General features: G+C 33.3%; 1 protein-coding gene across 2 annotated transcripts; it reads right to left on the bottom strand.

Moving 5' to 3' along the window:
• Nucleotides 1-6698: 6698 nt before the first annotated feature.
• On the bottom strand, nt 6699-13857 carry LOC137806869 (PHD finger protein Alfin1). Of its 2 annotated transcripts, none has more exons than XM_068607208.1 (5): nt 13398-13857; nt 13281-13313; nt 11579-11807; nt 7322-7451; nt 6699-7222 (listed from the first exon to the last, which is right to left on the bottom strand). In XM_068607208.1, the coding sequence occupies exons 1-5, from the start codon at nt 13492-13494 to the stop codon at nt 6950-6952; spliced, it is 762 nt and encodes a 253-aa protein (XP_068463309.1). In that variant the 5' UTR covers nt 13495-13857; the 3' UTR covers nt 6699-6949. The 2 variants fall into 2 exon arrangements, with proteins under 2 accessions (XP_068463309.1, XP_068463310.1); XM_068607209.1 differs by having other exon boundaries at nt 7325-7451; nt 13398-13847.
• Between the last annotated feature and the right edge of the window lie 804 nt (nt 13858-14661).

The raw sequence follows: 14661 nt of genomic DNA, 5'->3' as shown, positions 1-14661 counted from the left end.
TCACAGAATTTGCTGAATTTCTCATTTTGAAATTCCCTTCCATGATCACTCCTTATAGAACCAATGTTGCTATTTTTTTGTGTTTTGTAACCTTCTAGCAAGCTTTTTGAAGGCAGAGAAGGCATCACTCTTTGATTCCAAGAAGAGAGTCCATGTGTACCTAGAGAAATCATCCACAATAACAAGAGCATAATAGTTGTCACCAAGAGTCATGGTTCTTGAAGGTCCAAACAAATCCATATGGAGCAGCTCAAGAGGTTTTAAAGATGAAACAACATTGTAATTTTTAAATAATTTTTAACTTTTTTCCCCTTTTGACATGCTTCACATATGTGGTCCTTCTCAAACTTAAGCTTGGGCAACCCAATCACAAGATCTTTTGAGATTAATTTGTTTAAGTGATTCATGTGAATGTGAGCAATTCTTCTATGCCATAACCAAGATTCATCATGCTTAGAAAGAAGACAACCTATAGAACAATGAGAAGAAATATCCAAGAGATAGACATTGTTGATTCTCTTACCAATCAACATTACCTCTTTTGTGTTAGGAAGGCAGATTTCACAAGAGTTTGTCTTGAAGATTACTTGATAGCCTTTGTCACATAATTGGTTAATGCTAAGCAAGTTGTGTTTTAGTCCCTCTACATACAAGACATCATGAATGAGCAAGATACTCTTGTCTCCTATAGAGCCTCTTCCAAGAATTATTCCTTTGTTGTTATCTCCATATGTTACATGGCCTTCTTGTTTGAAGGTGATGCTCACAAACTTTGATTTATCTCTTGTCATGTGTTTTGAGCAGCCACTGTCCAGATACCACTATTGCATGCTCTCCATCAAATTTCCCTACAAAGTAAAATTTCAAGTACAAAGATTTGGTCCCCTTTTAAATGTGGGTCCTTTTGATTTACATTCATCACTGGGAACTCCAGAATCTTTAAGAATCCATCTCATAATGCCTTTAGGAACAGAATTTTTCCTAATTTTATAGAATCTAACAGAATAGCCTCTTTTCATGCGATAAAAGCATGTAACAACCGGTTGTTTCGATAGAACAATCGGTTGTTTTTCTGGCAGTTTCGAAAATGACTTTGAAAACTTGTCTTGCTTGTTCTATGGATTAAAACCTAATCCAGCTTTTCCAAAAACACAATTTTGAGATGCCAAGACATTCTCAAAGTTGGATTTACCCTTTCAAAGCTTATCCACAGTTCTTACAAGATAATGAACTTTCTTTTCAAGATTTTTACAATTTTCACAAATAAGAGAGTCACACCTTCAAGAAGAGTTTTTGAAAAGAATTTCAAGGTTTTCAAAATCTGTTTTTGAATTTTCTAATTCTTCTTCCAGTGATTTGACTCTGTTTTCAAGCCAGTTGTTCATTCCCTTCAATCGGTTGTTCAAGAGAGTCAATCGGTTAGCTTTTTCATGTGTTTCTTGAAAAGCTTGAAGCAATTAACTGTAATTTTCAGTATTTGAAGAATTAGAGGAACTTACACTGCTTGAATCATCTCCCTTTTTGGCCATGAAGCATAGATTGAGACCTTTTTTATTCTTCCTCCTTTTTCTTCTTGTCTTTGATTTTTTTTATTTCAGTGGTACTCTCATGAGTTGCTTTGAGTGTATCCCACATCTCCTTAGCAGATTCACATTTTGAGATCCTGAAAAATTCTTTAGAATCCAAAGCAGACGTTATTATATTTTTGGCAATGCAATCAAACTTGGCCTTTTCACTTTCTTCATTAGTCCATTGGGACCAAGGTTTTTTAATAAAAGATCCACTCTTTTTAATCTTTGGAGAGAAAGGGTCATTTTCAATTGCATCCCAAATCCCTTGATCAATGGATTCAACAAAGATTTTCATTCTAACTTCCCAATACTTATAATTCAAACCACAAAATAAAAATGGTTTGTTAATTGAAGCATCCTCCTCAAAATGTAGTTTTCCAGCCATTGAAAAAAGATTTTAGGATCAAACCTGAGTATTTTTCAAGTACCAAGCTCTGATACCAATTGTTAGAATATATGGCCTTAAACGAGAGGGGGGTGAAATGTTTAAAAGGGGTTTTCAAAAACTTTTTCAGCTAGAACAAAATCCTTTGTATAAAACTCAATCAAAAATTCAGTTAGCCAAGATATAAAGCACAAAACAGCAATTGTTAGAACATATGTTAGAATATATGACCTTCAACGAGAGGGGGGGTGAATTGTTTAAAAGGGGTTTTCGAAAACTTTTTCAGCTAGAAAAAAATCCTTTGTATGAAACTCAATCAGAAATACAGTTAGCCAAGATATAAAGCACAAAACAGCAAAGTACCAGAACAACAATCGGTTGTTTCTTCGAAACAATCGGTTGTTTATACCAGCAAAGCAATAACAACTGAATTTAAATGAGTTTAAGGGAAGAAAGAGATACACAAACAATTTATATTGGTTCACTCTTAAACCAAGAGCTACATCCAGTCCCCAAAAGCCACTAGGCAATCCACTAAGCAATCAATACAGATTACACACAAACCACCAAAGAAGTGACATTGAATCCTTCAAGAAACACACTTCCTTTGGCACAACACACACCAAGAATGTTGATCTTGACAACCGCAAGAGCACACAACACTGTTTGGCAACAACACCAGAATTTACAAAGTGTTCATAACGAATTACACTTGTTTACAAAATAAACTGAAATCAATACAGATGTAATCCTATTCCACTCTCTCTTGAGAAAACCAAAGCTGAATGTGAATGTTCAAAAACTTGAAAGCAATCTTTCACAACTGAAAAACTCAAATTTGTTTTTCTGGTTTGTTATAAAACATAAACAAACTATTTATGGCTTTCAAAGATTGGTCAAAACATTTAATAGAGGAGCGTATTCAGTTGAAAAACATTTAAAGAACACTCAACTAACAAAACATAATTCTGTTAGGATTTTCAAACAAACGATCGATTGAAATTACGAAATAATCGATTGTTTTGGTCAACCAACCAAAACAGTTTTCAACCTTTTCAAAAACACCTAAGAGTAAAACAATCGGTTGTTTCGACAAAACAACAGGTTGTTTTTGACTTAGTTCGAAAAACACTTTAAACTTAAAAGGTTTTAAAAACACTTTAGCTTTAGATACAACAAATAGTGGATTACACAAATAAACTACCCAAATCATATCCTAAACACAGCAGCAACTCCAGCCTTGCATCAAACACTTGGATTTGGATTCTTCAAAGCCTTTGATCACTCTTGATCAACAAGAATCCCACTGACTTTACAGGATTTTACCAACACTTACACAAGTTTATCAAAGTACAATTACAGGAAATTAAGCAAGAATAGAAAACACCTAGAATTACAAAACCAGAAGCCCTATGATCAGTTCTTGCACCAGAGCAAAGCTTTATCAACAATCTTGCTAAACTTTGAAAAAATTCTTTCAAAAACGAATCTTTAAACTCTCTCTTGATTCCACAACAATGTGTTAAACTTGTATTTAAAACATTTGAAAGAAGGCTATATTTATAGCTTTTGAAAACTAGTCGTTTAAGGCAACATAACAGAACCTAAATCAGTTTTGATCTCATTCAAAACAGTTAAAACAGGTTTTCAAAAAACTGTTATGAAAACACACATTTAACCGGTTGAAACCACGATTTAACTGGTTGAATGAGTCAAGCAGTTGCACAGTTGATTCAAAAAGCAGTTTCAAAACATCCAGCCAGCTAAGTGACAAACAACCGATTATTTCAATAAATCAACCGGTTGTTTTCCCTTTGCTTGGAAAACACTTAGTTTCTTAAAACAGCTTTGATCAAGCTTTGCATAGGCTTTAAGGACTAATCTTAACAAAGATTCTAAAGAACCTAATCTAAACCCAAACCCAGAAAGCAGCACAACTTCAGGCTTCATGTGGATTTGAAACATCAAAGCTCCCATGCTCAACTAATATGTATAAATACATTCAAATCGATAGTGTTGATCTGTAAAAAGGATATGGAACAAATTGTCATTGTCATTGATGTCGGTGTGTTGCCACCATTCGCTACATGACACAATGAACAAGTAGGATTTTCTATGGGACAAATTGATACATTGTTGTTACTGAGTTGCGCTAACCATGTGACTTGTAGATTGTGGCAGGGTGAGGATTGAGGAAAACTGAATTTGGTCTCCCATGGACACAAGTTAAGTAAGTATGGGATCCCTTATCCCTAAATTGAGGTTGTGATATTTAACACTGGGTTGTTGTCACTGTGCAACATTAGTTATTAAATCGGTGATAAATGTTCCATATTAGACTATGTTGAGAGGTGGCACCGTGACACCAACAATTTTCACCTTTCTATTGGTGAGATTACCATTACTCTAGATTATATGTCAGCTTTGCTGCATCTCCCCATTATAGGTCAATTTTGTTCATAAGTGAAGTTATATTTCACATTAGTGTCATCATTATCGGTTGAGCTCTTTGAGGTGAAGTTTAGTGACGCCATAATAGAGTTGAGACAATATCATGATGCTCACCTCGAACTAAGTCGGTTGCACATTTGCCACAGTTGGGAGTATACAACTCTCACTCATTTGTTGCATCTAATAGGGTGTACAACATTTGTTGCAACATTTTTCAACATATCATATTTTCGTTATTCAACAATTTGAGGATGTGTGGTGGGTACGCATGGGAAGCTGACAGACTCACCCACATGTATCACCAGTTGGAGGATGCTTTTGCGCAAAGCAGTTAGGAGGTTATGTCACGCTATTATAGGTAAATAATATACAAAATTTCAACAACTTAAAATTATTTTTAACAAAATATATCAATAATTTTGAGTTCATGATAGATCATGAGTAGATATATGAACACTTTCCAAAGATGGAAACGAGATATATGAATCTCACATATAAGGAGCTCCTTCCTCGAACGTATCATTATGTCACAGGATGCTATATATGTACAATTAGCATTGTGCGTCTGCAAATCGATGGTCTTACCAATGTTAGGATGCTTTGAAATCCTTACAATGACCATCATCCTAGTCTATTATTTGATGTGATAATCATGTTCTTGAGATATATTTGGCTAAAGGTGTGCTAACAACCATAGTGTGTATTACAGTAGTTTGGATACAAGCAGATGATTACTTAGGCTCCCCACCATTGGAAGAAGGTGTAGTTATTATTATCGATGATCGATGATTGCAGTTTGTCGACCATCTTGTTAGCAGTGTGACACTGACTTCACATCCCTCAACATAAGCAGTTAGATACATGTACTAGCTCAGATCATTGTCACACCCCACATACTTCCTTGGACGGACGAAAATCTTGTGTTATCGTATGTATAGTCTAAATGATAGTTAGACACTACAACATCATAACAAGAGCATATTTATTTGATAATTTAGTTACATTGTTCTCATGTTTCACCATCATTTATTATTTTAATATTTTTTTAAGTGTCTAATATAATTTTTACAAATACATATGATATTAAAGAGGATTGTCGACTTTCTACTAAACAAAAAAAATACTCCAAAAATGAAACTCATTATACGTTATAGTAGTCTATGACATCACGGATGAAAAAACCATTTAGACCAAATATTTGCATGTTGTATGGAACAAATGATAAAATCATGGTTCCAGTTCTTAGAACAAATACTTAAGTTTTATATTTTATATTTGACAATTATATTATAGAATTTATTTTATCATTAATATATAAAATATTGTCATAATATATTATGTTTACTTTACGTTATACTTTTGAAAAAAAATTGTATTAAATAAATTATTTATGTTTAAAGTACAAAAACAAGTCTTTAAAATATATTAATAGGATTTGAAATCAATTCTATAAAAATATTAAAAAATGAAAAATGAAACGTCTTGAATTATATATTTTGAAATACATATTTTATATTTTATATTACATTTTAATACATCATCCAAAATATATCCAAAATATAAAAGATAGAGTAATTCGGATTGCACATTTCAAAACATAAAAAATTATTATAAAATATGTAATTTAGAATATACTTTTTCTTCTTGGATTATACATGTCAAATTATATATTTTATATTTCAAATTTTACATTCACGATACAAATTTACAAAATTAAATTTTCAGATTATATAGAGATGACTTTTTAAATTATGAAGGTGCTGGACGTAACCCCAATAACATAGTATCATACTAAAATAATATCCTTTGATAAACAAATAGTCCACCGCCCATTGATTTAAATCTGTTATCCATATTAATAGTTCATTTTGATAATTGGACCAGCTTATATTTTGCTTCGAAGTTCAAATCCAAAAGGAACTGAAATTTTGCTTCAAATTATCTTTTCACCCGATTAAATTTGGGAGCAGATTATCGGTTCAAAAACAGGCATTCTAAGCATATAGTGATGCACGGCCAACAATTTGTAATTCTTGCTTTAATTCCCTGAAAGATTACTTTGAACCTGCTAACAAGACCCGCCTCCAATGATGGAAACAAATATTTCGGGTGCGACAGAATATCATTGCTCTTTGCTTTTTCTTTCTCAAAATTGACTAACAAAATTAAAAACCGGTTCAAGCAATATCAAAGCCCCTTTGTGGACACTACTGATCTTAATTGATTTCCGTTGAAGGCACACTATATAACAGTGGTTCCCACCGCATTATAATGTAGAAGTAAATAAAATGTTTATTAAAGCAAAACCAGAAACTGCATAATATATTTATATAATATCTTCGTTGTCAATGACTACTTAACACAATTCCCAAGAAGATTAGACAGTAGGAATGAACACAGTAGCAAAACTTGAAATTCCATCTGCATAGTCATTAAAGTGCACCATTGACTAGAACAGGAAGCAATTTTCACTTGTAAAAATGTTATCAAACATTCTAAATCTTGTCTGTTTAATTGCTGATGGATCCAAAGGTTAGTGCTTTCAAACTCTAACCCTCTTGTTACTGCAGCTGGGGCACTTGTATTGCTTGATGTGCTCAGCCTTAGCGGGAGTAATTTTAACACATTTACCATGGAACCATCTTTCACACATATCACAACAGATCCAGAATTCATCAGTGCCATAATTATCACCGCAAGCACCACATGTTGCACCTTGTTCATCATCTTCTTCTTCTTCCTCTCCACTCTCATCCTCCTCTTTAGGTGGTGCAGACATCTTCATCCCCTTGGCTTGAGACTCAGACTGACGAGACTGTTAACAGGAAGCATCCAAAACAGGAAGACCGAAGTGACTTTTCACACAAGGACAGTTATACAAACATAAATTAAGAAATGATTGAAAACTACGTACCACCTTTCCACTTGATTTGAATTTGCTACCATTGTTGTGAGCAGCTGGTTGATCCTTTGATTGCTTAACACTTCCAGTCACAAGTTCGAAGATTGTTGGCAGATCATTTATCATCTGAAAAAGCCTTTTCCTGAAAATATCCATTTGAACCAAAATTAGAAGAACCTCCTAAAATGATATCATATACGATCTTCAAACCAAGTATCTCAATATTTGTAGCAGTGTACTTTTTCTTCTTGGACTCCTTGAGTCTGTTTTTTTCATTTTGTTTTCATCACCCTCCCTACCCCAAAGACCAAACTTTCCGTGAAAGACACATGATTTATCTCCCAACTTTTAGTATTGAATTCAATCGGACTACCTTTGTACTCAGATATTAAATTGAGTACCACAAGTAGGTACCGAGATTAAAGGGACCAATGGGAGGCTCAAATATACCCCAGAAGAAGAATATTAGTAATTGGCCTTAGTTCAAATATATAGAAAATATCTACTATTATATTGACTGTATCACAGTATTTCTCAATATGCAAGAGAATACTATCCAAATTTGTATACTCTTAATTTCTTTCCCCAATACCTAGAACCCTATAATTTCAACAGGGTCCATATGAACTCCCAATGTTGTTCTTTGTCTTTTAACTTTAGTATTAGTAATACATCTTATTTGTGATGATTTAAGTATCCATATTCCTGCACAAGGGTCTTAGGACTCACCAGTAAAAAGCTGCAGTATCACTACCAATGCTGGGGACCTTAAAAATTTAAGTAAGCCACAAGCAACTATCCCCACCTTCACCCTTTGAACCCATCCTTAAATTTGTTTGGCTTAAATATACTTTTCATTCTTATAACCTAATCTTTTTTTTTTGTTTTAGTCCCTAAACATCTTTTCCATTTGATGTTTAATTTATTGACATTGTTACTTTTAGTTCCTGCTGTCATAATATTATAAAATGACGACAAGGCAAATAAATTGCCACATTATCATGTATACATGAATATCTACTTGGCATATACAACATGGACATCTTTTACCATGTCACCTTCCAAACCCATTATGGTATGGTAGTGGCCTATTACCATACTCCAAAGCGACTTTACATTCTGACCATAAGCACTTTCTATAAAATTTTCTATACTTCCTTCATCACCCGTAGAAAACCAATTTAACTACACCACAAACCAACTTCACATATGATTGCTTCCACTGTCCAAGTACCACAAGTAGCAACCTTCTGCATCCATTCCCCCCCATAGCAAGACTCAAATTTCTGTCTTCTTCTACTCTTTCCCAAATCCCCTTTCCTACTAACACATTACTAAATCCATACATACAGTTTTAACCACATCCAATTTACTATGTTGTTTCATTGGTTCTAATACAGTGGCCCAGAGGAAACACGGGTTATGGCCAATTATTCACTTTCTTTCTAAAATCTCAACTCTTAAGATAACCTTTTCTTCACTCTGCTTGGCTGTATTGACCCTTCAATTATCACTTATGCTTGGCTCTGGTTTCTTGTGGCTTTGGTTTACAGTTATTATGTAGAATTCAAGGACTTTGGAGGCAATTTTGATCAGCAACAAGTTGAGGACGTTGGGTTTGGGAGACTAAGGCATAGAGAGGGAATACCTCATGGGGTTAGTTTGTAGGTCTGTGTAAGGGTGGATCATTGCCATAGTATTTTGATGCAATACAGCAAGAAGCTTCAACAGTGGCATGGAGTAGTGGCAGAGGCATATTTTTTGCTTTAGTTCCTGGTTTCATTTGGGAAGAAGACAGGATTGCCTTTTTTTTTCTCCATGCTAGGAGGATGTGTATCAAAATCCCTCCCTAATTCTAATTTCTGTGTTGCACTCAATTTCCTCCCTCTTTATTTTGTTTTTGCTCACTTATTTTTGAGGTTAGTTTTCTTATGACTTGCCTATGGCCAAAAAAATTATCAAATAAAGTTTATCCTGTATATTCACCAACAATATATCACCAAACTCCAACGATTTCATACTTTACTATAACAAGTTTAAAATTCAATTAGAGTGTGAACTTAAATGAAAAGGAGCATAAAGTGAAAATGAAGAAAATTTAAAACTGAGAGTACAGAGAAAATTAAAAAATAAATCGTACCAACAAACAGAAAAGGAAGCTCCTCTAGACAAATATTACAAATTTAACAAGTAATTATCTCTACAGTTAAAACAGTTTCCAAGACTAAAGAAATAGATAGTCACGGTACACAAAAGGGTTAAAAGGAGAATAGGGATACATTTAGACATAGACATGGTCAGTCAGTATCTAGCAGGGTGAGAAAAATCGTGATTGATATGCAATTTATAGACAAGTATAAACCTTAAACAATGAGGAAGAATATGCACGGTCATGCCATTGGTTTCTTGACAAGATAGAGATGAAAAAAACTGGTATTTTGGTCTCTCAACATACTCTTTACTTTGATCAAAACTTTCAAACACATCAATCAACAATATAATTCTGCAGCTGAATTCAACCACCAATGAAATTCAGCCTTTAATGATTGGGCACATAACAATTGTCTTAAAAGGACTGGATTAAGTCAAATTTGGAGACTGTGGTGACACTTGACAAAGTCATTTTTGTGTCCCATGTTGAGGTAAATCCAATCTTCAAGAACCAATACATAAATTAATAAAGCCGAGTTTTATTGAAATTTCACAACCCATTTTTATAAGACTTTCTAATTGTCACTTGCATTAATCATTCTTTTTACAAAATTCCATTATTTTAATCCATCATAAATAATAAATATTTAGTACAAATTGTTTTTCTCTATCTTGTTAGGGGTGCGTACACAAACCCAAGTCCGTGTGCAGACTGTTAAGAACCATATCCTTGCTGTTTCGAGCCTGTCTTTAAAACATGCAGATAAACATACGAGATTTTTATGTTCGGCTGGTTTAGTCAGTGAACTTTACAGACGGGCTAACCTATTACACATTTAACATAATTTATTTTTAATACTGAAACAAAAGTGCAAACTATAGTAAAACAATGGTTCAAATGTTATAGGAGATGCCTAAATGTTGAAACAAACAACAAAATGCCATCATATTTTAGGTATTTAAACAATTTAAATGTTTTTATTAGAATTATTAACTACTGACTATAGAGACAAACAATTTAAATGTTGTAATATTTTTAGTAATTAAAACAATTTTAATGTTTGTATGTTTAACTTTTGGCACAATTTAGTTTAACAATGTAAAAGAAAAAACTATGTAATGGTATAAAAAATGTTCTCTTTTTCGGAAAAGCTTGACAGGCTAGCAGACCGGTCCATTTATCCATGGCTTAGGGGACCAGCAATAGATGTGGACAAAAAACCCATTTACTTTGCAGGCCAGATTTATCCAGCCCATTTAAAACACAGACTTCATGGGCCGAACCTTAAACGGGTTGGGTGTATACCCATCCCTATCTCTTAGGAAGATTTGAAAGTAGAAGAGTTTAATTTTTAAAAATTAAAACTCCACCACCAATTATTCTCTTTCTGTCATTATTTCCTAAAGAGGATTTGGAAAATATTACAATTACAGAAAAATTAAACATTACTAACTGAATTTTAACAAACTGTCTTAAAAAATGTGAATTGGTTACTTATATATTCTTGGAAAGTGGCTTTAGGCCTAATTCAACCCTACAAAACAAGTTTGTAAAGTGAGGTTGACTATAATTTGGTCACATCTCTAGTTGGCATCGGATCTACAAAGATTATCGATGTCTTTTATTTTCGAACAATTCCATCCACAGTATGCTTATCCTGTAGAATTAAAACTGCAATTAAGTTCACAAAAACACACAGAGAACCTTGACTTTCATTTGGTTCGGCGTTTCAAGAAAATTTACACATATTGCTACGTTTCATCTTTGACAGTGGACTGCAATAGATTATTGAAACATAAAAATTCTTGCAATATCTTACTGTCGTAATGTATAGAAGAATTCTGTAATGTATAAAAGAATTCGACGAATTATAACTTTTATTCCAAAAACTGTGTACTGCTTGAATCGAGTGATGTAAACAAGTTAGATGTATCAAAGAACTTCAAAACTAGCAGGGCAGGGCTACAAAAAGCCAAATACTTATTGGAAAAATACAAGGAAAAGATGGAAGCAAGTTTAGAAGGTTGTAGTTCTACAGTAAATAATATAAAATAAGTTAATAAGGCTAATAAGAATAAAATGTTTTGCAAGTGTATAATAGAGAACGGGATTCTTACCTTTCATTCTTACCAAATCCAAAGCGGGCACCAAAGTAGAAAGCAACAGCAAGCAGCCATGAGTCACTGTGAACTGCAACCAGTGATAACCAGTCCTTCTCTTGCATGCCATCCCTGGCAAAGTTTATACCTAATGCCGGCTCAGGAAGTTCAGGTGGCACTTCCTCAACAGGCAAATTTACTTCCCAGGTTTCATTTGGAAACCCATATAGACACAGATTCTCCTTCTCTACAATGAGAATAACATATTGTTAACAAAAACATTACATGTAACACTTCAAAAATACTCAGTCTTTCAGGTTCTTCCTACTTTGGAGGACAAATTTTGTAGATTAATAACATAATGTTAAGAAAATACATTACGTATAACACTTCGCTTTTGGGTTCTTCCTATTTTGGAGGTCAAATTATGTAAATTACTTCAATAACCATTCATATATTTTCTATTCAAATCAAATTTAATTGTAGAAATTGCATTTTGGTATAGTACTTTATTAATAGGACAAACAATTATTCAAGATTGATACTTTGCCCCCATTCTTTTTTAAATTCCCTTCATATAACCATTAATTTCCTTCTAACAACTTTCAAACATTGCGCAGTCGGAAAAAACCAACAACCCATGGTGAAGATTAAAGAAACCGAGTGACACGCACTCAACCTTGTAGTAGTGACACTTGTGCACAGTGACAACCAAATTCACATTAAACACGTCAAACAACAAACATTTGCAGTAGAGGAAGAAAACAAAATTGTTGTTAGCAATGGTTCAACATCACCCGTAGATTCTCACATTTAACTGAATGCATTTGAATCATTGTTACTATCAGTTCAACATCACCCGTAGATTCTCACATTCAACTGAATACACTTGAATGGTTGTTACTAACGGTTCAACGTCACCAGTAGATTCTCACACTCAACTGAATACATCTGAATGAGCATTACTAACTGTTCAACATCACCAGTAGAGTCTCACATTCAACACATAACAGCTATGAAACTTAAACGGCCTGATATATATCACATAAAAAAATATACACAGGCACCCAAGGAAGGAGGGGGGAAAGGGTTAAAAAAAAATCCGAAAAATGAGGAGGAAAAAAAAAGGAAAATGAGGAAAGAAAACGTATAGAAATAGCAGAAGCCTGGGATAGCATTATATTTGATATTATATGTCCCTCTCTGATTTCATACATACACAAACCCTAAGCGTATGCGTACTCTCAACTAGGGAGCTAAGGAGTTACACGGTGAGCAGTAGTGTTAGTTTTTTTATGGAGTGGTAGATGCTAGTTTGATCGAAGTAGAGGAGAGATTTTTTTTTTTTTATCAGCAAAGATATTACTCCCTCAAACTAAAACTTTCCTTTTTTTTTAAAATAATGGTTGTACCGTTTTTTTTTTCTTTGAAAATTGATCAGAAACCTTTAACCTGTCCCCCTCCAACAATTTGCGTTTCTCAATGGCTTCCGAAGGAGAAATTCAAGCAGTGCAGACAAATTCTCAAACATTAATGGATGAGCGAGCGCGAGATAGATGTGTGCTTTGTAAAGTAGAATGATACTCCAAATGGGGTGTAACAGTTGAGAAAGGCAGCAACATTGATAATTGGGGAGCATAGTAAAAATAGCGAAACAGAAGACGAATAATGGGTACGAAAGCAGAGAAAAGAGCAATAATTGAAGAAAACCGAAACCCACCAGGATCGCACTGCTGGTAAAACTTTTCAACGTCTGCAAGAAGAAGAGAGTGTAAAGAGAATATGTTATGATAACTGTAATGAATAAAAGTAAAGAAAAAAAGGAGAGAAAGAGTACCAGTGGTGAGGGCCTTAATCAAACCAGAGCGTCTGCCCTTAAAGTCGGTGAAAACCTCTTCGACAGTTCTGGGTACTGGGTGCGGTACTCCTTCCATCTCCTCTCTTCTTCTCTGCTGGACTAATTCAATTATCCACCCACGCCACCCCAACCAAGGAGGTTTTTCTTTGAGATATATCCTAGGCTAGGGTTTTGTTTTTGCCCTATCAGATAGAGAGAGATTCAGGGAAAAGGAATTCAAATAAGGAGAAGCAAAAGCATGAAAGAGTAATAGTTGCAGTGATTGAAATAAGAAGGAAGATGCATTGGAATTTGGTGGTGTGGTTTGCAGAGAGAGATAGAATGATGGATGGGGTTGGGAGAGAAACAGAGAGAGTTGAAAGAGTGAGAGATAACCAAAACGGGATGGGGTCCGGTCCAGGACGATTCATTACAACTATATATTTTCACTACCCTCTCCTTTTTTTTATTTAACTTTATAACTTTCTATCATTACAAATATTTTTTCTTTTTACTTTCTTTCTTTAAAATTATTTTTTTATTATTTATCATGAATTAATATTCTTCTAAGTTATTTGTGCTGTGTTGAACAATCTCGTTTATACTATCTAAATTCTTATGTATTAAAAAAATCAATCAATTTTATGTTTATTGAATTTAAAATATAACTTTTAAATATATGAATCAAAGAACGGAGTTTATTTATTTACAGACACAAAGTGAAGAAGAATTAACCGTTTTTATACTTATTGTCTTCTTTATTGCTTTATTTACAACGCTCTCTTCCATCTTCTTTATTGACAACTTTTATGTTACAATACCAATATTTTTAGAAAATATTAAAAACTGTCATATTTAATTACGTTTTATTAAAGACTTTTAAAAATGTTTCTTTTTCTCACGCATATTATTCCACTTATTTCTTCTTTCAAAATATGTACAATTGTTAAGTATAAACAGTATTTATCATAAAATTTATTTGAACATACTTTTTATTAATTTAATAAAGATTTGCATTAAATGACTAAAACTTTAATAGGACATTTATCTTAAATAAAATCAATGTTGGTAGTGTAAAAATATTAATATTATTTTTACTAGCAAAAACACAAAAACATTTACGTCGATGTATCCTCATTTTATTTTAATTATATTTTACGTTGATAGAAATTTAACATACATACAAAATAAATTTGGATGAGTCAAAATTGAAAAACAAAAATTAACATGTAAAAGAAAAATGATTAATTGATTAAACAACCTC

Source organism: Phaseolus vulgaris, chromosome 3 (genome assembly GCF_051622355.1).
Source record: "Phaseolus vulgaris cultivar YP4 chromosome 3, ASM5162235v1, whole genome shotgun sequence".
Lineage (NCBI taxonomy): Eukaryota > Viridiplantae > Streptophyta > Magnoliopsida > Fabales > Fabaceae > Phaseolus > Phaseolus vulgaris.
This window is presented reverse-complemented; position numbering and strand designations above follow the sequence as displayed.